Here is a 26,602-nt window from a genome sequence, read left to right on the forward strand (position 1 = left end):
TCAGAAACTCCTTTCTTATTCTTTTTATTGTTAAAACTTAGTTTAATATAACAATAGGCACAGAAAATCTGCCTGAATTGCACTGAATCCTCTGGTATATGTCTGCTCTTCTTTCTAGTTTCAGACTTTTTTTTAAAGTAGACTAGATATCTAGATTTCAGTTGAGTTATTCTGTTGCAGAGCAAAATGTGATACAAGAACAAGGCTTCAGTGGAAATACTTCTGGTGTGAGGTTAGTATCAAGCCTCTGAATTTTTTTTTAAAAACAGGAAAGTAGGTGGGGTTAAATTTTGCCTGTGCTAAACCATACCTCTTCTCTGAGCTAGGATTTCAGTTAGAGAGATTTTACTGTTACCGACACAACTGAAGAAGAAAGGATCAAATTTTTATTTGAATACAAGCAGACAATCAACTATGATTCTTTCTACCTGTAAGTAATGTGGGCCATGTATTTTATGCTTTATGTTCTGTTTTGTACACTAGTTAGCAATGAGCTGCATAAATATCACCATATTTTCCAATTATCCTGCTCTTAAATTGTCATACTAATATGCATGTTAAAATTGTTAGTGTTAACTTTCCAAATTACTTCACAAAATTGCTATGATGGCTTCAGCAAAGCTACTATTGTTACCAACATACGGACTAGTGAACACAACCAATGGGGAACCCAAGAGGATCAGGAACCAAAGGACTGTCCTTAAGAGTGTGTCGTGCATAGACATGACAGGGAAATTTAACAGAATTATAGGCAAACTTTCTGATTATGACGAGTTCAGCTCAATGAAGAGCTAAGTGATAAAACTTCAGGAATTTCAATATTTTTCTATTAGTGGAAAAACAACATTTGGTTTGGAAAAAAGTATGTAGTTTTAGGAGCAAACTATACTGTTGATTTCCAACAGGACATGATTTTATAATTTTTTTCAGTCTGGATGAAAGGCAAGCAATATCTAATCAATTGTCGGGCATTCAATATGTCACAAATGAGATGTTTTTGATGAGCAAAGATAGGTTAGGTGGGCGGACTACCCCTCAATGTGCCAATGTACACAAGTAACTCAATCTGCTTGAAAAACAAAGTGTTGTTCAGAATTTCGTACAAGAACACAATTGCTTAGAATCAGACTAATTATCAACATTTAGCATCAATCTATCAGAAATAGCAAAACAAAATAAAAAAATCTGAGTATTAGATTATAAAAGACAAGTGACAAGAAAAACAAATTTCTGACTTGGCTGTTGGTTTTGTCTAGCTAACAGATTCCATTCTAATTAGAGCAATTTTTATTAGGAGATAGGAAGGAAGTGGTACACATTCTTATGCGTATATCGGCCACATATGTGGGCAGCTATATCAATTTAAAGAGCACCCATGGGTCCTAAAATTTTGTGCAGCACCTATAATCTTAGCTTGTGGTTCCAGTGTAGAATTTAGCAGCAATGGGAACATATCAAAGATCAAAGGGTTCCTGCACTTTCATTATGCCACCTTTAATTTTCACAGAACTGTCTCTCTAGCATCTCCTCAAGCAACCTGCCTCTCCTCCTCCCCACAGACATCTTTTTCTTCCCCCTCCCTTCCTCTGGCACCCAGCACACCACTCTTCTGCTGTGCATAGCTAGAGCCAGTTGCAGGTCCTTTCCTAGATTGTTTACTCTGATGGCAGCTGCTCAGCATGTCAACTAACTATGCCTTAGGGTACGCTTGGTTACTCATTTCCCATTATTATATCTCCTGCACCTATATCTCTTCAGGTATTTTCATATAATATATAGAACATACATATAACTAGTCACTGTTTTAATGACAGGTGTTTTCCTTCCAGCCACTTTTGGGGAGGAGAGGGTAAGCTATAAGACTGGTTGACTTTCCCCTTGTGATTATTTTTATCTGGGAGCAACACGGAGCTTTGTTTCAGACTACCAACTACATCATGGCTGGAGAAATGAGATTCTTAACATTACCACCAAAGACAAAATGCATGACAAGCTGTAAAGCCAAAGGGCTGGATCCTCAGCTGGCATAAATTTTAAATCATTGACTATGTTTTGGTAGCTTAAGTGAAAGCCCAGCATTCAGAGAAGTAAGGATTGAAAAGTGTGCTGTCACCACAGCTGCTTTATGCAGACATATTCCCAAACAACTACTTACTGAAAACAAGTCACACGCAAAATACATCTTCGTATTAACAGCAAAAGGAGTAAAGGGCATTTTCTTTCCAGTGCCCTGTCCCATTTTGTGTGTGAGCTACAATATTTCAAATCTCAACAGCTACTACACGTTCCCTTTGGAAAATGCATTTAGGACCAACTCTTGGATTCCTTACTGAGGCAAGACTCCCACTGAAATCAACAAAAATTAGTGATAAAAACTGTGAAATCTTGGAACCACATAACTAGGGTAGAGGCAGGCAGGCAGCATGTATGTGAGTATCGCTCATTACTGTTCAGCAACCTCCTCTGGTGTATGCAAAGGGTTTTTCCAAAGGGCAAGCTACTCCATTAGGGGCCTGATCCAAAATCTTTGCATTGACTTCAGTGGGTTTGGCTCATGCCCTAGCACAACATGAATTCAGGAAGAAAATGTGTAAAAACAATGTTTAAACTATAAGAGTCAATGGGCAAAATTCAATTTCAGAGATCCACAGATTCCAAGGCCAGAAGGAACTGTTCTGATCATCTAGTCTGACCTCCTGTATAACACAGGCCACAGAACTCCCCCAAAATAATTCCTAAAGCATCTCTTTTAGAAAAACATCCAATCCCGATTTTAAAAGTGTCACTGATGGAGAAGAAATCTGCCATGACACTTGGTAAGTTGTTCCAGTGGTTAATTACTCTGTTAAAAATGTACACCTTATTTCCAATTTTGTCTAGCTTCAACTTCCAGCCTTTGGATCACATTATACCTTTCTCTGCTAGACTGAAGAGAGCATTATTAAATATTTGTTCCCCCTGTAGGTACTTATTGACTGTAATCAAGTCACCACTTACGTTCTCTTTGTTAAGCTAAAAAGAGTGAGCTCCTTCAATCTATCATGATAAGGGATGTTTTCTAATCCTTTAATCATTCTTATGGATCTTCTCGGAACCCTACAATTTTATCAACATCCTTGACTTGTTGACACCAGAATTGGACACAGTATTCCAGTGGTCACACCAGGGCCAAATACAGAGGTAAAATAACCTCTTTACTCCTACTTGAGATTGTATCCAAAGATTGCATTAGACCTTTTGGCCACAATGTCATACTGGGAGCTCATGTATAGTTGATTAGCCACCATGGCCCTCAAATCTTTTTTAGAGTTACTGCTTCCCAGGATAGAGTCTCCCATCATGTAATTATGGCTACGGCTATGATTATGTCACAGAAGTCACATTGACCTCCATGACTTTTTCTGCCCTGGAGCTGCAGCTCCAAGCCAGCCCCACCCCTGCATCTCCCATCCCCTGGGTTGGTGTGGGGGGACTTTGCAGTTGCTCAGCTGCCGCAGGCAGACGGCGGACCCTCACAGCAGCCCAGCCCCACAGGTAGGGGGGCCCCAGAGTTCCCAGGCACCACAGCAGTGGGGGACCTGGGAGCCCCTGCAGCAGTGAGCGCTGAACCAGCCTACCCCTTTTGTCAGGGATATTTTTAGTGAAAGCTGGAGACAGGTCACAGGCAAAAACAAAAATTCACGGAAGCCTGTGACCTGTCCATGACTTTTACTAAAAATATCAGTGGCAAAAACTTAGCCTTAATTATGGCCTACAATCTTTGCTACCAGATACATACATTTACCTTTAACCATACTAAAATGCATGTTTGTTTGTGCACAGTATACCAAGCGATCCAGATTGCTCTGTATCAGTGACCAATCCTTGTCATTATTTATCACAGCCCGAATTTTTGTGTCAGATGCAAACTTTATCAGTAATGAATTTGTTTTCTTCCAGATCATTAATAAAAATGTTAAATAGTGTAGGGCCAAGAACCAATCCCAGTAGGACCCCACTAGAAATACACCAGTTCGATGAGGATTCCTCCTTTAGAATGGCATTCTAAGACCTGTCAGTTAGCCAGTTTTTAATCCATTTAATGTGTGCCATGTTAATTTTATTTCATTCTAGTTTTTTTAATGAAAATGTCATGGTACCAAGTCAAATGCTTTACAGAAGTCTAAGTATATTACATCAGCACTATTACCTTGTACAACCAAACCTGTAATCTCATCAAAAAATATATGAAGTTAGTTTGACAGGATCTATTTTCCATAAAACTATGTTGAGATTGACATTAATTATATTACCCTCCTTTCATTCTTTATTAATCAAGTCCTGTATTAGCTGCTCCATTATCTTGCCTGGGATCCATGGCAGAAGGACAGGCCTATAATTACCTGGGTCACCCTGTTTACCCTTTTAAAATATTGGCACAACATTAGCTTTCTCCCAGTCTTTTGGATCTTCTCCAGTGTTCCAAAACTTATTGAAAATCAACTTTAATATTCCAATGATCTACTCATTAGCTCGTTTAAAACTCTTGGATGCAAGTTATCTGGACCCACTAATTTTAAAATGTCTAACTTCGGTAGCTGCTGTGTAACATCCTCCTGAGATATTAGTGGAATGGAAAGAGTATTATCATATGATATGACTACATCATCTGTTTTTTTCAAATATAGAACAGAAATATTTATCGAACACTTCCTTTTCTGCATTATTATTAATAATTCTACCATATCTATCTAGTAATGGACCAAGACCATTGTTAGGATTCTTTTTGTTCCACATATACTTGAAAAACTCCTTCATATTGTCCTTAACTCTGTTGACCATAGATTTCTCCCTGTGTCTCCTTGCTTCCCTTATCAATTTTCTACAGTTCTTACTTTCTGATTTATATTCATTACTATGAACTTCCCCTTTCTTCCATTTGTAATATATTACCTTTACTTTCCTTCTAAACCATGTCTGTTTTTAATCAATAGGGGCTTCTTCCTCGATTGTGGGATTATGGCTTTTTGGGCATCTAGGAAAATATTCCTAAACAATTCCCAATTATCATTCATATTTTTATGATTAAATTCTTCCTCCCAGATGATTTGGCTCATAATTGTTTTCAGCCTTGTGAAAGTGGCCCTCATAAAGCATGAAGGATATATATATCGCAGGTGTGGACTTGATTCTGTTTGCACATTATAAATGTGATCAAGTCATGATCACCTGTACCTAAGTTACTGTCAAGATGTCTGTAGTGGCTCAGGAGTGTGAGTACCAACCCCAGTGCACACTATTGAGAAACAGGGCACACACCGCAAATTGCTTGTGAGTTCTATACTTAAATTTCCCCAACCAAGTTTCAAGTGTGGACACCTCAGGCACTATAGCTTCCTTAACATGGTGTCACAGACAGTCCTCTTGGGTATTCCAACCTATCTTGCCACCCAGGTAAAGCTTGCCTTTCTGATAGATGGTCCCTTACATCAAAAATCACAACAATGTTCAGGTTATTCCCAGTTCCAAAGGACCAGTCACTTATCCCAGATCACTTGCACTTTAGATCCCACACCAAAAACAACGCTTCTAGCCAATTCTGTAATAAATTAACTAATTATTTATTATCCAAGAAATATGAGTTATTTGCAAGGTTAAAGCAGATAAACACACACACAAATGAGTTACAGTCTTAGGTCCCAAAAGGGAATAGAAGCTGCTATAATATGCAAACTCCATAAGTACTCCTAAGGTTCACCCAGGCCAGGCACTGCGGATCCCTTGTTTATGCTTAGAAATCTTGCTCTCTCCAAGTACAAGCAACATAGACATACAGTTCTCCCCCAGAGTTCAAACTGATGGGATGAGTCCACCTGCAGATCTCCTCTTCATGGGTGTGTGCGGCGGGGAGAGCAATCAACAAAGTCTTTGTTCTTTGATGTTTCACAATGGTTCATTTGGTTCCAATGACCCTTCTTAGTGGGGAAGACATAACACCCTCTGTGGAAAACTAGTATTTCACACTTGGACATGCTTCTCTCCCGACTGGTGGTTTCAGAACAAACACACACTTTTGCAGTCACAGAGCAAACACTTAAATATTACCTTATAAATGGGATACAGACATTATAAGTAAGCCTATGATTTAGTCATGGGTATTTTTAGGAAGAGTCATGGACAAGTCATGGGCAATAAACAAAAATTCACAGCCCCTGACCTGTCCATGGCTTCTACTATAAATCACTTTTGTCACCTTTGTCTGGCTTGTCCTTGTCCATCCCTCCACAAACGCAAGTCGATGCCACACCATTCTATTTTGTTGCGAGCATGTTCTTTCCATTTCTGGCCAAAGAGTTTTGTCATGGGATCGGCACAGTGCATTTTTGGTCTGTCCAGTGGTCGCTTGTGGTCTCTGGAGATCCAGTCACTGGTGCAGTTGTCCACCTATTGTCTTGCCTGTGCACTAAATGACCTGCCCATCTTTGTTTTGCGTCGTACATTGCCTGCACTACATCGGTAACCTCTGTACGCCTTCTGATCGCATCATTCGGTATGTGATCATGGAGCGATATCTTGCACATTCACCTTTCCATTGCTCTCTGGGTGACAGCAAATTTTTCTTCCTCTGTGCTCGTCGTTGACCAGCTTTCTGCTCTGTATATCATTGCTAGCAGAACAGTGGAGTTAAACAGTTCTTTCCTTTCCTTCACGGGCAGTTCATCATCCATTTGAGACGTCTTTACCTTGTTGAAATTTGCCCACCCCACCTTTCTGCAGCTGAGCAGAGACAACCCTACTATAAATACCTCTGATTAAATCTTCGCTGTTCTGGCAGCCCTGGGGTCAGCCACACTGGCCACTGCAGAAGTCATGGAGGTCATGGGAAAGTAATGGAATCTGTGACTTCCACAACCTCCGTGACAGACTCACAGCCTTAATTATAAAAGTGAGATTAATGTATGTAGCAACCTACTAGCATTTCATAAATTTGAAACATTTTTATGAATCTAATATATATTTTAACACTACTAACACTCATGAGAGCCAGACTGAATTCCAGCTAGGCATTTGTCAATTGAGGCCAAGAGGCATGGGCAGTAGGTATAATACGCCAGGGAAAGCTCTGGTGGCAGGTTGGTGTCATCATCAGGGAAGGCAGACACCTGGCCCCAGCCCTTCCCCGAGACCCTTACTGCCTCCTCCACTCCACACGCCCCCCCCACCCCCAGGTCCCTGCTGCTTGCCATGTCCCCCCTCCTCCTCGGAACAGTGTGAGTGAGGGGATACAGAGAGCCAGCAGCCGGCAGACTGGTGAGGCTCTGCTGAGCACTGGGGCCAGCAGCTCGATGGGGGGCAGGGTCTTCAGGGGCAGGAGGAACTGGCTCTAGGGGGATGGTGGCTCAGCCTGGCCTGACTCTAGCAAGGGGATGGCAACTTGGCTTGTCAGGCACTTGTGGGCTGGGGAGGTGGTAGCTCTGCCCTGCGCCATGGCTGGCCTGGCACTCAGGGAGACTGGTGGCTCAGCCTGCACCTGGGGCCGGCAGTGGGGGCAGGGGAGGAGGGAAGATGGCTCGGCCTAGCGCTTTCGGGAGGGGGGGTCAGGAGGGCCGGCAGCAGCGGCTCAGCCCAATTTATGGCTTGGGCAGGCGGGCCAGGGCTCCTCTGGTCGCGGGAGCCCCTCAGAGTCAGGGCTTCTCCTTTTATGCAGTAGAAGGGGGATTTCAGGGGTCTGGCGTGAGGGGGCGGGGCCTTGGGTGGAAGGGGTGGGGCTGGCAGGCTAGCCTCCCCAAAGCGGTATGCATTTGTGGTTATAGTCAGGTTCACCTGCCGCCCATGCCAAGAGGCCTTGACATAGGCTGGCATCTGGTCTGCAAGCATCACAGTTACCATTAAATGTTTAGTTCTGTGATCAATTCTTCTTTATCTCGCAAGTATCTCATGTACATTAAAGAAAACCGAATTTGGCTTTTTGTATCCAAATGAAGTTAATTTTCTTTCTTTCGAATGGAGGGATTTAAAAAAAATAGTAATAAAGAGTGTGGAGATGTTTATGTGAGGCAATATGCTGCATGAGCTTCTGTCAGGAAGTGCAGGCTTCCTGTACCACTTTAATAATCATTGCTACAATACTTGGAGTCAGCTCTGTGTGTATATAACTTCCTGTCTTGCTAGTACAAGATTATGATGTGAGCAAGTCTAATTGAGTTATTCACACGGAGAGCCAAGCAATTTGACATTTGTGGTGGGTACTTTAGATGTACAGGTATGGGTCATCTTCTCTTCCTGATAGAGGCTGCAGGGTCACTATGAGTTATTCTGTTACTTTAGTGGTCTGTGATTCTCTAATCAAGGACGTCAGAATGAGAAAGTAGTGTCACATGTATTGTATAAATAGCAGCCTCACAAGTAACTTCGCAAGATGTGACAGCCTACAGACCACCTGAATAGGCCCCATGGAATCAAATCCTAAAACCTGCAACTCTCAGTAGTCTCTGAAGAGCTCTCACAGTACTTCTTATTTCATGATGCTGTCCCCTGCTGATTTGTCAGATTTCCACACAGAAATATGGTGTTTCAATAATACATTTCAGAGCTTTAACTCCCATTGAGTCTTTCTACAGCTGCTACTGAGCAGCCAAAGCGGGAATCAATGCAAGGACAAAATAACTCCTTCAGAAGCTGTGCTGCAAGGGAGAGACAGACAGCCAAATCAGGAACTATGCATGCAAACAGATCTGCCTCTACAAAGCTGGGGATGTCCCTCACGCCCTGTGAACTCCACAGAACCAGAGGAGAACATGGTAGGGTAGGAAGAAAAAAGAAGGGCAGCAAACCTCACAGAAACACCCTGCGTCTCAGAGTCTTTCACACTCATTTCTCTGCAAGAGATGGTAATCTTCTAGGTCACAGTTATTGGATTATGGGTCATATTCTGCACTCTTTTACAGTCAAAACACTGAACTCAGTGAAAGTGTTGCTCAAGTAAGGAGTGCAGAACAGGGACCTACACTGCATACCATGAAACACCCTAATTACTGATTCAGCCCAAAGTTTGTTATGATTCCTTAGGCACTATAAGAAACTAGCTGGTAAATATATGATTAGGATATATGTAAAATGCATTACAGACATTTCATTTACTGCTGGTTTCTTTTAACCTAGCAAAGTAGATTCAAGTGTGGAAAGTGCCTATACTTTACAGAAAGAGTTTGAAATTCAGTGAAGGCAGAAAATTCCTGGGTTGACATTCCACCTTTATTCAAACCAGCCTGAACTCTGAATTTATTTGCATTTGTGGTTATAGTCAGATTTTCAGTGTACTTAAGAATGTTGTTTTAATAATACTTGAAGTTCTACAGCACCTGATCTAAATATCTCTGGTAAGTACTTAACAAATGTTCATTGAGGCTCACAGCACTAAGGCAAGATATACAGGGATTATGTGACCCATCACTGAAATGTAGACACCTTTGTAGTGGAACGCAGAAGCTCTTTAACAGTGCATGGTTGCAATACACTATCTAAGTCAGGGGCAAACACTGCTCCCAGCTGAAACACCTCGGGGAGTTTTGGTAAGTAGTATGTAATTACCCCGAGTTGGAATTTAAACATCCTTCCTCTAATGAAAGAGGCCATGAGATCGCTAATGGCCAAATGTCAGTTCACCTCATTCAAAAGTCAGCACCTGCAATTTCACACTGCCATCTAATGCCATTCCAGTAATCAATTCAGTTCTATTTCAGACTTTCCCTCTGAATTTCTTCTTTTGCAGGTAAACATAGACCAGTGATATTAAGATACTGAAAGTTGAAAACACTTTTCTTTTTTCTTGTTTATAGCTCCTTGTCTGGAAAATACAGTAAATGGACTAGAAATTACAGCAAGCACCAGTAGGAGAAAGCACATTCTGGCAAAGCTAAACAGTAACAATTTTATATGGCAAGGTGATAGCTTCATGTACAATGGAAAGTAATGCAGCAAACTGATCACACTGCACATACCTTTTTTAGTCTGGCTTCTTTAAAAAAATTGTTAATGTCAGCTGGCTTGGGCATTTCCAATCCTCATATTTTCCATAGCCGTCACTGGAAACTTTTATCAAGCGGTTTATGATATCTTGTGATTTAAAATGGGCTTGTCAAAGTCCCACACCATAGGCTCTTCACAGGATGTCATGGTCGATGGCAATTTGCCCCCACAAGCTTCACTGGTAACTTTTCAAAGCAAAACAAGCATAAGCCACAGGTTTCTTCCTCTTCTGACTAAGAACTAATTTTGATCTTATCTCCCTGAAGTTTGCCCTTCTCTTTCCCTTTTTATAGTGTGAGATTTGTTAAATACTGTATCTTTCTTTATTGGTCAAATAATTCAAGTTTCACCAGGTGTAATAAGGCCACTTAACCTTTTGAATGCTATGCTACACAGATTCTTAGTAAACTTTGTTGCGGTGCTATGCTAACATATACTCATCTTTAAAATGACTCCAACTCAAGCAGCTCCCTCCAGTTCCAAAACAGCTGCCTAACCCACCCACAACCTCGTGGTTATGGGAACATCCCAGCCATATCTCAGCTACCTAACTTTTCCTTCTCTTTCAGCTGCCTAAAGGTCATGCAACCTCCAACCAAGAAACCCAGCTAAAGCCCCTTTCCCACCCCAGGTGTCATCCATCCAGAAATTAGGTCAGAGTAAAGGTCAGTTGTCTTGCTGCAGCTGACCCCATTAGGTGTCTTCTCTCCACTTGTTCATTTGCAAGCAGCATATGAGGAATTGCATAAACACAGCAACTGTGATACAAGATAAATAGGAATGCATGACTAACTCTTGAGATCAGATTTGAGCTCTTGTTTTGTAAGGCTTCTATACCTGAAAGACTTATAATAATGATTTGCACTGAGATTATACAGCAAAAGATGCCAAAGCTCTTTTACAAACATTACTTAATTCTTACAATGTCCTATTTCCATTTTAGAGATGGAAAAAATGAAGCAGAGAGAGGTTAACTTATAAGTAACTTGCCCATGCTCACACAGTGAAAACATGGTAGAGCTAGGACTAACACTTAAGAGCTCTAACTCAGAGGCCTATGTGCTAACCATTATACTATACTTCCTCTCTTATCTAGACTTAGACTACATAGAAAATGGATGTTCTTATTACTTACACCGAAATATTTCATCCAAATCCCTCACATGTAAATTAAATGAAACTGGGTCATCATCCCAGATAGGGGGTATAAACAAACCAAAAATGGTGAAGAGGGAATAAAAAAACTGAACACATTAGTGTGACTTTGAAAAGAACACGCATGAAAGATAAACTTGGAAAAATACTCAGTCCTAAGGGAGGGACACTACCTAATATGTGTCTTTAGAGCATCTTCTAATGACAAGAATGTAGTGTCCACTGTGGAAAAGAAGAGACAGGACTCACTTGTGAAGGATATAAAGGTTGCTGCTGCATACAGAAGGAACCTGTAGCACTGCTTGGATATCTAGCTTCCACACTGATTAAAACAATCGAGTATCATCACACAGGGTTTCTCTTAAATCTTAGCCAAGAACGGTGACTACACTACAAGCAAAACATGGCAAAACATGAATAGGGAGCTCAACATAAAAAATGTGTAGGGATGCCAGGTTGGTTCTTCAGATTTTTCACACCTCACAAGAGGACATTTGTAACATCAGAGGCTCTTCTGGTGCTATGTATTCATTAAGAAAAAAATATCCTAATCAGTATTTTATTATTGTACTGCTCACTGTGGTTAATAATTTATCCATCTGTAAATAGGAATAATACTTAGCACCTGTATAGTGTTTTTCATCTGTAGATCTCAAAGTGCTTTACAGAAGTGGGAAAGCACTGATAACTTCAATTTTAACAGATGAGGAAACTGAGGCACAGAGAGATTAGGGGTTCGATTGTGGAGTCCTTCCTTACGCTGGCGAGCACTCAAGTAGTTCCACTGGTTTCAATTGGACTATTCCCATGAGTAAATGTTCCACAATCTGGTCCAAAGTGACTAGCCCAGAGTCTCACAGCAAGTCCACAGCAGAGAACCTATTACACACTTCAGTGCAGTAAACCAAAAACAGTACTAAAAATACAGAAATGTTCTTCTTTTCAGATCACACCATCCAGTCTGCTTTTTGCTGCTGCTGCTGTTCGGTGCAGAAAAGGTAACTCAAAGTTTAGCTTCAACTTGCCAGTAATTAAGCTAATCAGAATAAGTCATTTGCTTTCAAACTAGTCACATATAAAAGCTTCTAAAACCCCTCAGTTTTCAGTAAATCTGCTGAAATTTTAAACATTTACAGACCTTTTCCCTCTCCCACAGCTAATCTGTTTGGTGATATATATTCTCATAAGCACTGTTTTTATTCTCCAAAATTAGAGCAGTGAGGACAAAGTTGAGCCTGGACAATGATGAAGGCTTGATGGCTGGATACGCAATGTCACAACAGCTCTCCTATGTGTCTACCCAAAAGCACAGAGTAAGTAAAATCATACAGATTCAGAAAACTGAAGGACAAAGAGATTAAATGACGTATCCAAGTCCAGACACTGAATATATGCCAGAGCAGGCACCAGTGCAGAGGTTCTCAAACTGTGGTCCGTGGATAGTGGTCCATGAACTCCATTTAGGTGGTCCATGGATAGTTCCTTCTAAGGTGCATGCCTGGGTGGCTGCACACAAGAAAATGAAGGGCCACCCACCAAATTAGTAGGTGCCTGGACCCTGGAGAAGACACACATGTAAGGTGAGGTGGTGGCCTTGGAGGAAATGGGGGTAAGTGGGAGGGGGCAGTGGGGTGAATAGAAGGGGTGGGGGGAATTTGGGACGTGCAGGGCTGCGGCGGCCGGAGAAAGAGGCGACTTTCCTCAGCTCCAGGGTTCCGGCTGCCGGAAAGAGACGGCCCTCCTTCCCAGCCTCAGCTGTGTGGCTGCTGTGGTGGGGGAGAGACCCCCCTTCTTCCCAGCCCCAGCTCAGGGGCTGCCAGGGCTGGGGAGAGAAGGCACATCCATTGCAACAGAAAGGTAAGACTACTGATATTAAAATATGAGTTGTGTGCTTTTATTTGTAGAACAAAAAAAGTTAATTATTATTAAGGGTTTTTTTATATAATCCTTTTATCCAAAGTGCTTTACAATAGTTAGCTAACGGTACAAATAACATTTGGAAAGATCATTAAGTGGTCCACTGAGACCCTCCACTGAGATCACCTTCAAGTGGTCCGTGAAAAAAAAGTTTGAGAACCACTGCACTAGTGTAACTAACTCCCTGCCAAATCTTTAAAGTTGCAGTAATACATACTTCATATAAATATTGTAAAGAGTATTTTAATAAGAGTGCAAAGATTTAGAAGATTTACATTGTTATGTATTTTTTCCAGACACGAAAGACCTGAGTATGGTCTTACTTTCATTTGGCCTAACTCTACGGACTTCAATGAGTTCCTCCCAACTTTACAACAGTGTAACTGAGCGCAAAACCAGGCCCTATGTTCATGCAAAACAAAATGTTTGTATTCCTGCTGATATGTTAAGCATGTATGCAGTGTTCTCCAAACCCAGCTGGTGTAATTCAATGGAGCTATTCTGATTTACATCAGCTGAGGAGCTGTCCCAGAATTCATACCGCATTAATGTAACTGCAAGCACTTTGGTGGGGGAAATGCTCTACTTTGGCTACAGTCACACTACATGCATATTATTTATTTATTTGTCAGTGTAACTTTGGCTTGAGTAACAGTTATCCAAGTGCAATCAACAGTACTCTGTTGCCTTCTTGCAAGTGCAACTGACCGGATGATAAGGCGTAGGGAGGAAGGAATCGTTATCAGTTTCTTTCAGGAACAGAGACAACATAAAAATAAAATAAAATACTACTACTACTAATAATACTAATAATAAGCAGGGAAAGAAATGCAAACCAATTATGATACTTTTTTCTCTCAACAGCATGACAGGCAATTTGTTCAGCAATCAAAAAGGAAGCCACCACCAGCGTTACCCCCACAGATCCCTGGAGAGTATGAAGAGAAAATCAGAGTCATTGCACTCTATGATTTTTTTGCCAAAGGACCCTGTGACTTAACACTCAGGAAATCAGAAGAATACATTATCCTTGAGAAGTATGACCCCCACTGGTGGAAGGCAAGAGACCAGTACGGGTAAGAGAGGAGGCATGTTTGGACCCATTTGTTTCTATTTATCTTCCTAAAAAAACCCCCAAAAAACAAAAATACAAAAATTAGAGGCATAAATATATTTTAGGGCCCGATTTTAAAGTGTTCAGCTCCCAGTTAGGCATCTATATGAAGCAGCCAGATTTTGAAAAACATTCAGCACACAGCATCTCCCATTGAGAATAATGGGAATCTAGAATCTAGACAGACACACACCAGGCTAAACAAGAACAGTATTTGGGAATTTGAGAAGAGAGTGAGTTGCTGGCTGCTGAGCAGTTCTGGAAACCTGGCAACTTCATTTAGGACCTGTTGGGTGCCGAGCTCTTTTGAAAATCTGGTGCTTCATACTTACTTTGTAAAGTATTTTACAATACAGTGAATCAGAAGAAAGTTTATGTGAGTGTGACGGAATGGCATTCAGATAAAATAGCAGCTACAGTCATATAGGTAGCTAGATCAGGGGTGGGCAAACTTTTTGGCCTGAGGGCCGCATCGGTTTTCTGAAATTATATGGAGGGTTGGTTAGGGGAGGCTGTGCCTCCTCAAACAGCCAGATATGGCCGGCCCCTGCCCCCTATCTGACCCCCCTGCTTCTTGCCACCTGACAGCCCCCCCAGGACTCCTGCCCCATCCAACCCCCTGTTCCCTGATGGCCCCCCGGGGACCCCTGCCCCACCCCCCTGCTCTCGGTCTCCTGACAGCCCCAGGACCCCCTGCCTCAACTGCCACCCCATCCAAACCCCCTCTCCTTCCTGACTGCCAGCCCCGTGGAACACCTGCCCCACCCACCCCCCCGCTCCCTGTCCCCTGACCGCTCCCTGTCCCCTGACTGCCCCCTGCTGCCCCATCCAACCCCTCCTTTCCTTCCTGACTGCCCCCCTGGGACCCCTGCCCCCATTCAACCCCCATTCCCCACCCTCTGACCACACTGACCCCTATCCATGCCCCTGACACCCCCTGAACTCTCCTGCCCTCTATCCAACCCCACCCCTACTCCCTGCCCCCTTACCGCACTGCCTGGAGAATCGGTGGCTGGCAGTGCGGCTGCACCAAGAGAGGCAGCCGCGCCATGCAGCACAGAGCATTGCACCGCACAGCGGCGTGGCTGCAGGGGAGGAGGGACAGCCTCCCGGGCCAGGAGTTCAGGGGCCAGGCAGGACAGTCCTGTGAGCCGTAGTTTGCCCACCTCTGAGCTAGAGAGATGAACGACAATTAAGCAAATTTCTGCTCTCAGTCACACTTGTGCCTATCTTCCCATCTAGTTTCATACAGTGATATATTGAAGTTACTAGGGTTGCACCATTGTGGCTGAGAGCAGAATTGTAGAAAGGGTATGTAATTCAGTAAAATATTGTTTTTGGAGTTAGGTCTGCCTGAACCAAAATCCTAGATCCAAATACCCCTGAACTTTAAAAAAAGTCTGGATCTGAACTTCACTTATGGTCCTCTTCCTACAGTAATGCTTTCATTGTGTCCCCCTTCTCTCAGCTTAATGTCTTAATCCACACCTCCTCCCCTTATGTTTGGAATAGCTGCTTTTTTTTAATGTGCCAAATAACCATCCCCTCCTAATTCAAATCCCACCTCTAAACACACTTCTTCCTAGAGGCTCAGTGATACTCCACCAGATACATATAAAAGAATTTGCCTTGTTCAGAGATTAGACAGTTATCTGGTGTACTGTGCATCTGAACCGCAGTGTATGTCCAAATTAGGAACTGTACAGTGACAAGCTTGCTGAAATACATAATAACCTTGAACGCACTGGTTCTTTTTGAAGGTGGGATTTAAAATAATTGGCAATTATGTAAAATGTAGGTTTTATATATATATATATATATATAATACAACTCAATCTACTTTCTAATGTGTGCACTGGCTATGCGTATGCGTTCAAAGGTAGAATCTAGGCTTCAGTCCCACCTGGTGGGTCTTATGCAGAGCTGGCAACACAAATTCACCCATTTTCTGGTTTTCCAGAGAACAGTCCCATACTGAACAATTCATACAGTCAGTATTTGCCCATCATCTGCCCTTTGAAAAAATCACCAGGTTGATAAGAAGAATCTTGGGGTCTTCCTTCAATGACTGTCTGAATTCACAGAAACATAACTCATACTTAATATGTGGCCAAAGTGTTAGTTGCCCTCTTCTTAAGTGAAAGAAATATTCACATTTTAATCCCAGTAATACTTTACATTGTGTTATATCTTTCATTTGTATTTATTTTAGTAATGAAGGCCTAATTCCCAGCAATTATGTAACTGAGAACGAGCGAAATAATTTAGAAGCATATGAGTAAGTACACTTGAAAATGATTATTGTGTCTCCTCCCTGAGAATTGGTTAGGACTGTACATTTTTAGGTCCTGATCTTTCAGTCCTTACTGGAAGTCAACAGGAGTTTGCCTGAGTAACGACTGCAGGACTAAGTCCCTTATTTTTTCTTATAAATCATCATCCTAAAAATGAATTCACCATTTGTCTTCCAGTTTTCATGATTCTTCTCTATTCAAATCAATGGCTGTTTGCTATGAGACTAGAATGTCATAAACACTGGTAGCTCATAAACAATAAATAGTATAACTGCATCTGTTTGCGTAAGTCAAGATGTCACAGTCTGGATGTTTCCTATTTGCTAGCACTCACAGCCAGATACTATTATACTCTGATCTTTTCCTGTTTTGTACATTTCAATGAATAGCCAGTACTCACTTCAACATATTTAAGGTTCATTGACTGGTGAGGAAGAGTAAAATTCTCAAATATTCTAGCCAGAGATGGGCCTGAGACACCAAGTGTAAATGCAAAATTTCCCAAACTTCTGGGTGTTTATATCCAGGATTTTACTTAGTCTCAACTTTAAATACAACAAATGGGAAAAAATATTGAAAATCATCAGGCTAGACTTGACACCAGTAAAGTTGCCCTCTTTTCCCAACCACAATCCCATCACATATTCAATTATGAGACACTATATGAGCAAAAATTCTACACATTGGACTGTAAACCCGCCAATTTATCAAAGGCAGAAGACTAGACCCTCTAACAACTCTTATGGCATGTGCAAGAAACCACCACACTTCACATTGTTACTGTGTAGGAATTTTTAAAATAAATTAGCGAGTGAGACCCAGAATGCTGGATAGGCACATTTTAAAAATATAACTATGAAACAGGAAACACTTATTTTATGAGGAAGCTAATGGGGTTCTTTCACTAGTTAGGGTGAGCTGAGTGATAGTAAGGGGCAAAGTTAAAACTGGTAGTGGAATTTTAAATATTTCCAGACTTTCTGACATTTTGATTTTTTAAACTATGACTTTAACATTTTCACTTTTCACCATTGTTTTATTAACCTTAGCTCTGAATTTTCTCATTCACAAATATCTTGTTTTTGTTTGTGTTATTATTATAGCTGAAATGGTCTGATAAAGTGGTTTAAAATTAATAGCTGTTTGTTTACAACCATAGCTTTATATTAACCACGTTTTTGGTTTGGGAATAGTATAATGGTTAAGAAGTGTTGCTCTTTACAATAGAGTCAATAAGTATTTTTATTAAAACAGCTTGAAATCAGAACATAATTTAGCTGTCTTTTCTTGGTCATTTATTGTAGGTGGTACTGTAAAAACATAACCAGAAATCAGGCAGAACTTCTACTAAGGCAGGAGGTAATTCAGTTGGTTTATAAACTTTCATTGTTTGTAAAGTTACCCACAATCTAAATTATTCTGTCAGTATTACAAGACGCATCATGAAGAGTTCAGCAATTAAATCCAGAGCTAACTGTACAATAAGATAGAGTACTTTAAAATGAAGGGATGTCTTGGTGGTCTAAACATCAGGTATGGAATACTTAGACTCCGTAGAACTTGTTCTGTTTAGGTCTCTAACTTCCATATTAGATAAACTGAGTTCTATGCAGTTTACTGTGCGTGTCTTTTGAGTGAGACTTTAAAAACTGAAATCTGTCTGCTCTGTATGAACATTAAAAATCTCACAGTCTCTTAGTTAACATAGAGGTTTGCCCCAGTATCCTTAACTAAAATTTCTACTCCTCTTATTGTCATGCAGCATGTTGTGGCCCACTTAGTCCTGCCCATAGGCAATTGTGTTTTATTGGTGCTATTTTATATATTTTGTGTGAAGCAATGTGGAACCCTTGGGAAGAAAAGTGCATGTCAATATAAAATACAACTGTATCTATGACTTCAAATTGTTACTATTTTAGAGAGAATAACAGAGTTTTGCTCAGGGGCCAACACAGGGATTGGATAAAATACAGCTCAGCCAGAAGGAGTGCACAGAAATATACAGAATTATAGGTGTTAAAGAGGAAAAATAACAGCTCTTATATAATCCAGTCTACCACCCTGCTTTACAGTATATTTTCTAGTGATTTGTGTGGTCTATTTTTCAGTGCTCCAAACATGGAGCTTCCAGCACTTCCCATGGGAGAGTATTCAAATATATTTAACTCTGAGAACTCTTCTGATATTCAGTCTAATTTTTCCATTTCCATTTCTCAATTTCATTCCATTACTATTAGTTATAATCCCATGAATCACTCTAAATGATTCCTAGTCACCATGGCATTATCACCCTTCAAATATTTATAGATTTGTATGTCCTATCTTTAGTTTTGGGTTAACCAAGTCAGATATTTAACTCTGCTCCTCCAGCCAATGGCATGGCTATGACTACAGCACTTAAACTACACTGTACAGCTAAAGCTTACTGCAACCTGCTACACAGGGTTGTGACTACAGGATTTACACAGGTCACAATCCAGCTAGCCAGAGGTCTATCATGCAGATGTCCCACTCACAATTCCCCTTCCACATTAATATGAAGATGATCTGCCAGGGTTTATGGCCTTTCTCCTCCTGGTCCCCTGAACAGAAGCACGAAGCACCACAGTGGTTCCACTATATTTTGGGCCTTCCACAGATGCCAAATAGCCATGAAGTTTTAGCTCTTTATTCTTTAATTGTTTCAAGGGTCTGTATCGCATTAGAGCATAATGAAGTATAAACATTCACAGAAACAGTGGACTGGGTTAAATGTAAATGTTCAATATATTTAAGATGTTAAATATGAGTTATCTTCAACTTACCACTGATAGTCACCTGTATTTTAATGAATAACAGTGAATTATATCCATGGTGTTGTGCCATTCATCTGGTGTACTGAGTGTATAAGAAAATGTACAGTACAGCACAAGTAGTCTCCAAACACAGTGTTACAAACATAACATATAATATCACCAGGCTTGTGTACTTAGTTCAATGATATAAAGCAATGAAATAGCTCCATATAGGAAAAAGACCCCAATAACTAGAAATAGTAAATAGCTCTATGACTGTAGACATTAGGAGGTTAGGTAGAGATCATTAGAGTATTATGTTACTATATAAGTCTTGTGTTCTAATATCATAAACCATGCTAGTAAAGCTTGAACAGTTTGAACATCAGTATCCAACAGTCAAAAGGCATCAATGCTTCTCTTGCATTAAGTAATATCCTTGGAATTACCCAACAGTGATCCACACACAGGTGAATGACTCAGCATTTATATATTCATATTTACTCTAAGATGTTCTCAGAAAAGTACTTAGCTTCCTGCTGTAAAAAAGAGATATCACCTGCATTGTACAATACACTACAAGTGTTAAGTACATTACCTCCTTTTAGAAGTTACTGTTCTTTTAGTCATACAGTTAAAGGCCACAAGGAACCACCACATCATCTGCTCTGACCTCCTGACCTTTAGCTTTCTTTGGTTCCTTTATAAAACATTGAACAGTATTTTGTAATCAGCTGAATGTCTTATCACATGGGAATTTTCTGTCAAACACAAAAGAAAGGATAAACTAAATCTGAATTGCTTTTCAGTCCAAAGAAGGGGCATTTATGGTCAGAGATTCAAGTCAAAAGGGAGCCCTCACAATGTCTGTGTATTCACGATCTAGTGGGTAAGTAATTGCTACTCTGAATGGTTAAGAATTTAAATAAACAGATGAAAACATATCTTAATTACAATTCTTTGTGAAAGTGGCTTGCTTGCTGCACAATATACATGTACAGTACAATATTGTACAGCATTGTCCATATTGTGTATAGGGAATACTGAAAACCTTGTTGCAAATTACAATCCTTCCAGTTAATTAAAAGGTACATACCAATACTAATGCTCAATGGAGTAATTTTGCCCCAAAAGTTGTGGGGTGGGGACGGCAGATGCAAACGTTCCCATGCAGCACGACAAGATCACCTGCATTTTCCTGAAACCCAAAAGGTTCCAGCATAAGTCCCTTTCATCCATCCAATTAAAATAATAAGCAAACAAGACTTACTGTAGTATCCTCTTGCCTCTCGTCCTATGGTGCAGTCCTTGACTGGATGGCTCCCATGCAATGCTGTAGCCAGCGCACTGACCTCCTGCTACATCTCCAACCACTCCTCCTTCCCCTTCACGGGAACCCCCCACCCAGCCTCTCCGGCTACCCACAAACACCTCCATAGCCTCCTCCCTCTCTCACAAGCCTCTCCTCTCCAAGAACCTCCCAATCTCTCCTTTCCCCAAACTTGCCTCATTCCCTCCCTCACCCCAAATCTCTCCTTCACCCCCTCCCCACGCTGCCTCTCTTACCCATCCCCTCAACCATGCCATCTTGTCTCTTTAGATAGATTCCCCTCATAGCTGCTCCCTAGGGCCTGTTTCCTCCATAACCCTGCCCTCCCCTTTGTGTCTGCCCCATCTATAGCTGTGACTCCAATTTGTGCCTGTTCCCCACAGAGGTGTCCCCTTGCTTGTCCCTGCCACCCTGTGGGGAGGAAGGGGAGACAGACGCTGCTGCTCCAGTCCTGCTGCTCCCTCAAGCCCCCGCCAGCTGGGCAAACCCTCAGAGCCAGCAAGCGCAGGGCCCAGGCAAGGAAGGAGAGAAAGTGGCTGTGCACAGTAGCCATAGCAATAGCAGCAGGGAGGACATAGGGCTCCCCTGCTGCCAGGAGGATGTAATTGCAGTTCTCTGAGGTTCAAAACAATGGCACATTCACCTGCCCCCTATACCTCATCACATATAATCCTGGGCACTGCCTTCCCATCCCACCATGGGAGAGGGCACCAGCCCCTGTGGAGCTCCTGTTCCTGGGGGCACCAATCTCGTGAAAGAGACTGGATCTACCCTGCTCTTGCCCTATGGCAAACCCCACAGCAGTTACTTGCATGGTGGTGACTGGGCACTGCCAGCTCCAAACTCCCCCTGTCCCACTTGATGATTCCGAGCCACTGATTCCTGGAGCTCCCAGACACTCTGGAGTGATAGCTCCTTCTACACAGGCATCGCTGTACCCCAGCTCCCCCCACTACAGCCACTAGGGACTGGGGAATCAGAGGGTGTGTGACTAATAAAAACCAGGACTTTTAATGTCCTGGGAAGGCTTACAGATTTCCTGGGACAGCTACCTAAAAAAGGGATGATTCCAGGAAAACTGAGACAGGTGGCAACCCTATAGACCAGGGGTTCTCAAACTGTGGGTAGGGACCTCAGAGTGGGTCGCAACCTCATTTTAATGGGGTCACCACCCTTTTTAATGGGGTTGCCAGGGCTGGTGCTAGACTTGCTGGGACCTAGGGCCAAAGCCCAAGCCCCACCACCCAGGGCCAAAGCCAAAGCCTGAGGACTTCGGCCCTGGGCAATGGGGCTCAGACTTCGGCTTCAGCCCTGGGTGGCGGGGCTCAGGTAACAGGCCCCTTTCTTGGGGCTGAAGCCTTTGGGCTTCAGCTTCGGACCCCCCACCCCGGGTGGTGGGGCTCGAGCTTTGGCTCCACCCCATCTCCCGGAATAGCAGGGCTCAGGCTTCGGTGCCCCCTCCTGGGGTCATGTAGTAATTTTTGTTGTCAGAAGGGGGTCGCGATGGAATGAAGTTTGAGAACCGCTGCTTTAGACAGCCCTGGAGGAGTGAGGATGGCTGCTGACAAAGCAGCCTCAAACTTTCTTCTCTACTTCCTCAGCTGCCACCCCTCTTTCCTCTTCACAGCCAACCAGAATTTGTTGTTGTTATTGGTAGTGTTGCCAACTTTCTATTTGGACAAAATGGAACACCCTCGCCCTATCCCGCCCCACTTCTTCTCCGAGGCCCCACCTCCTGCTCACTCCATCCCCTCCCCCCCGTTGCTTGCTCTTCCCACCCTCACTCTCTCACTCATTTTCACTGGGCTAGCTCAGGGGGTTGGGATGCAGGAGGGGGTGAGGGCTCCAGCTGGGGGTTCAGGCTCTGGTGTGGGGCTGGGGATGAGGGATTTGGGGTGCAGGAGGGGGCTCAGGGCTTGGGCTGAGGGGTTTGGAATGCAGGAGGGGGTTCTGGGCTGGGACAGGGGGTTGGGGCACTGGGGGGTGACAGCTCCGGCTGGGAGTGCGAGCTCTGGGGTGGGGCTAAGGATGAGCGTTTTGGGGTGCTGGAGGGTGCTCCGTGCTGGGACCAAGGGGCTTGGGGGCCAGAAGAGGCATCAGGACTGGGGCAGGGGTTGGGGCCCAGGTGGGGGGAGGTGAGGGGTCTATGCAGGCTCTGGGGTGGGGCTGGGGATGAGAGGTTTGGGGGCAGGAGGATCCTCTGGGCTCAGACCGAGGGGTTCAGAGGGTAGAAGGGGGATCAGGGCTGGGGCGTGAGGGGGTGAGGGCTCTGGCTGGGGGTGTGGGCTCTGGGGTGGGGCTGGGGAAGAGAGGTCTGGGGTACAGGAGAGTACTCGGGACTGAGGAGTTCAGAGGGTGGGAGGGGAATCAGGGCTAGGACAGGGGGTTGGGGCATGGGAGGGGATCAGGGGTGCAGGTTCCAGGCAGTGCTTACCTCAAGCAGCTCCCGGAAGCAGTGGCATGTCCCCGCTCTGGCTCCTGTGTGGAGGTGCAGCCAGAGATCTCTATGCTCTGCCCCATTCATAGGCGCCACCCCCACAGATCCCATTGGCTGTGGTTCCCAGCCAATGGGAGCTGCAGAGCTGGTGCTTGGGGTGGGGGCAGCATGTGGAGCCCCCTGGTTGCCCCTATGCGTAGGAGCTGGAGGGGGGACATGCCACTGCTTCTGGGAGGCTCACAGAGTCATGGCAGACAGGGAGCCTGCCTAGCCATGCTGCGCAGCCGACCGGACTTTTAATGGCCTGGTCAGCGGTGCTGACCGGAGTCACCAGGGTCCCTTTTCAACCAGGTGTTGCAGTTGAAAACCGGACACCTGGCAACCCTAGTTATTAGCCACCCCATTCTATCTGAAAGTTGGGGTTGGGGAGATGCCTCCTCTCCCTCCCTATAACTAGACCTATACTAACACTTGGAGTGTATTGCCAAAGTTCAGAATCCTCATTAGCTTCACCATTTCTAAAACAAAGTGTAAACCTCATTTGTCCAACTTGGCTCTCTCACAACCACAACTAAAATCAGTAGAGACCAGTCCTACTGGAGCAATACTACCCTTAAAATTGGTGGCAAATCAGTGTGGATGGATTGGATGGACAGCGGAATTATGACTGTATTGAATCTAATTGATGATCAATTTAAACACTTTGTAGCTCTTCAGCAACAATTTGGCTCGCCCTGGTACATAGCATGGAAATATCTCCAGCTAAAGCATTGACTTATAAATTTATTTGGACTGGATGCACTGGAAGTTACAGAACCTCCAGAACGTTTATTATTTTGGAGGAAACATTCTGGATATACTTGGCCAGCGGTATCCTGTTACAATTTTCTGGCCCCAAAAACTGTGCTAAAGAATGATAATTTGAGAGCTGCTTGGAATAAATATATGACGATATACAACGATCTCTGACCCAATGGAATACAATTGTATCTAATATTTAAAAAGCAACTATAGACATGACACTACAGCTTATTCACCAAAAGACACTTTTTCCCCACATAAGCTAATAGTAATAGACCTCATAAATGTTGACTGCTGTTGGCAGTCCTTTGGTGCTACATTAGCTCATATGTTTTAGGAGTGTCCCTGTATTAAGAATTTCTGGTATGAGGTGGGTCAAAGATCAGTTTGATATTGGATGCTAAAATGGATTTCATTCTCAGATATATTCCTGATACCTGGAGATTACCTGGTAACAAGGCAGCATGGTTCCAGTGTGCAGCTTTGGTCCCTAAAAAATTAATCCTTGAAAAATGCAAAGGTTGATCCCCACCAAATATTGATGTCTGTCTCTGTAATATGGATGATACAGCTAATAAATGACTGGCATTCCACAGAAATGGAATGCCCAAAAAATTCAAATCAATTTGGACTGCCTTTTTAGGGGTCTATGATTAAAGTAAACCCTGAAGATAGATATGACACTTCCCAGCCCCCACTTTTGTCCTAAACCCCTTTAATTCCTTTGTGTATTATGATGAATCTGAAATTTTGGTATAGTGGTTGTATTTGGTAAAATTAATAATTTAAAAAACAAAAACAGTACAGACGAGAGGAGGTGGAACAGGAGAAAAAGCAGTGAAGAAAAAAGAGGGGTGGGTAGAAGAAATGAAAGAATAAAAACTCAAATGAAAAAAGTCTCTTGACTGCCTTTGGGGAAATAGAGAGGAAATTTGGGACTTGGACCATTTTTTATGGATTAGTTTTTTAACTCTTTGGGAGGTGCTCATATACCTGGTGATAGGTATCATTAGAAAAGCCTAGATAGATGCAAGGAAACTAGAGCATTACATAGTTTACCTAGTGTATCATTCAGGTAATTTCTATAGATACAGTGATAAGAAGTGGTATCCTAGATACAGGTTTTATGGGAAGTGCTTAGGCCACAGAGAAACTGGAAGGATCATGCAAGGAATCCAGTGACAGTGAATGGGGCTGATGCTATCACATGTTCTCCTGAAGTGACAGAATAGTATGGGTGGCCATGGCATTTGGACCCCCTGAAATTTGGGGTTTAGGAAAAACACAGAAGAAGAAATTACAGGAGTTGAGGTACGGGGGGCGTGGGCAGGAGTTGTTCAGAAAGGAATTTATTAAAGAATGAATAAAGATTTCAGCAAACATAGGGCATTTGTATCTATTTGCACTCTTGCCTAGGTATGGGCAGTGGCACCTGAATTTATGAAAGTGTTCCCTATATCTATTACTCCCATAATGCAAGAAGAGGTACAATCTCAGAGGATATATATTGATTGAGAGACTAAAATAAGATAGAATAGTAGCTGATTTTTCATATAGGTTCCAAATTCTAATCCTGTTGGAGTCAATAGTAAAAATCACTCTGGTCTACAAGTTACCACGATTTGGCCATCAGAGACATCTGGGATGTCAAAATGTTTTAGTTAGTGGTGGGCAACCTGTGGCCCATCGGGGTAATCTGCTGGCCAGCTGCCAGTCAGCTTGTTTACATTTGCATGGCCGTTCGCAACTCCTAATGGCCACGGTTCGCCGTTCCCGGCCAATGGGAGCTGCGGGACATGGCGGCCAGCAGGTCCCTGCAGCCCGAGCTGCTTCTCGCAGTTCCCATTGGCCAGGAACAGCGAACCGCAGCCACTGGGAGCTACAAGCAGCTGTGCAAATGTAAACAAACTGTCTGGTGGCCCACCAGTGGATTACCTTGACGGGCCACGTGTGGCCCATGGGCCACAGGTTGCCCACCACTGTTTTTAGTAAATGACTGCAGAATGGTTACAAAAGGGATGTCTGCTGTAGGGAGGAAAGGGAGCAGAGGAGCTTTTGGCTCGCATCCCTGGCTATTCCTATTTCTTTATTTTATAGATTTCTTTAACTCTGAGCCCATAGATCTCATCCCCAGAGGTCAGAGAAGTATTCAGATAAGCTCTGTTTTTTCCACCTGAAACATTATCCCAATCATAATTCTACCAAGCAATTTTAAACAGGAAAATTGTATTTCCTCCCCATAGATCTTATTGTGTAATAGTAATTCTTGTCCAAAATATTATTTAAATCAGGCCGCTTTATATTATCAAAATATGGTTATTTTCAAGTAACTGATGTTTTGTTGATTTCAGAAGCCACAGTGGAAATATCCGACATTATCAAATTAAGCAAAACCATTCAGAACAGTATTATGTAGCAGAAAAGCACCTCTTTCCATCCATTCCTGAACTCATCCAGTATCACCAGCATAATGCAGCAGGTAACAGCAGCTAACCAAATACGGATTTAATCCTGATGATGATTGGAAGCTCATTGCAGATACGACTTTGAGAGCTCAGGAATAACCCTTCCTGGAATCAACTTCTGTCTTTTTAAAAAGAGACAGGTTTGCAAAATGTTGAAGAGAAAAGTTCAATTTCTTAGCCATCCCTTGTGCCAGATCAGTAGTTTTGTATGGTGCAAAAACTGGGGTTGAGTCTATATCCATCTGTTGCCTTTTGTCTTTTATTTAGAGTGTAAGTTCCTGGGAGCAGGGATGATCTTTTTGTTCTG

The 26,602-nt window shown here is 42.8% G+C and overlaps 1 protein-coding gene across 2 annotated transcripts in view; it reads left to right on the top strand.

The window, feature by feature from the left end:
* Nucleotides 1-355: 355 nt before the first annotated feature.
* LOC125635375 (tyrosine-protein kinase TXK) overlaps nt 356-26,602 on the top strand; it is a 37,536-nt gene continuing 11,289 nt past the window's right edge. For both annotated transcript variants that reach the window (XM_075127937.1, XM_075127936.1), the window contains exons 1-8: nt 356-430; nt 12,110-12,161; nt 12,377-12,476; nt 13,945-14,156; nt 16,407-16,472; nt 17,793-17,847; nt 20,072-20,151; nt 26,182-26,309. In XM_075127937.1, the coding sequence (XP_074984038.1) occupies nt 415-430; nt 12,110-12,161; nt 12,377-12,476; nt 13,945-14,156; nt 16,407-16,472; nt 17,793-17,847; nt 20,072-20,151; nt 26,182-26,309 (709 nt within the window). In that variant the 5' untranslated portion in view covers nt 356-414. The remainder of the gene's footprint in view (nt 431-12,109; nt 12,162-12,376; nt 12,477-13,944; nt 14,157-16,406; nt 16,473-17,792; nt 17,848-20,071; nt 20,152-26,181; nt 26,310-26,602) is intronic.

This window comes from Caretta caretta, chromosome 4 (genome assembly GCF_965140235.1).
Source record: "Caretta caretta isolate rCarCar2 chromosome 4, rCarCar1.hap1, whole genome shotgun sequence".
Taxonomy (NCBI): Eukaryota; Metazoa; Chordata; order Testudines; family Cheloniidae; genus Caretta; species Caretta caretta.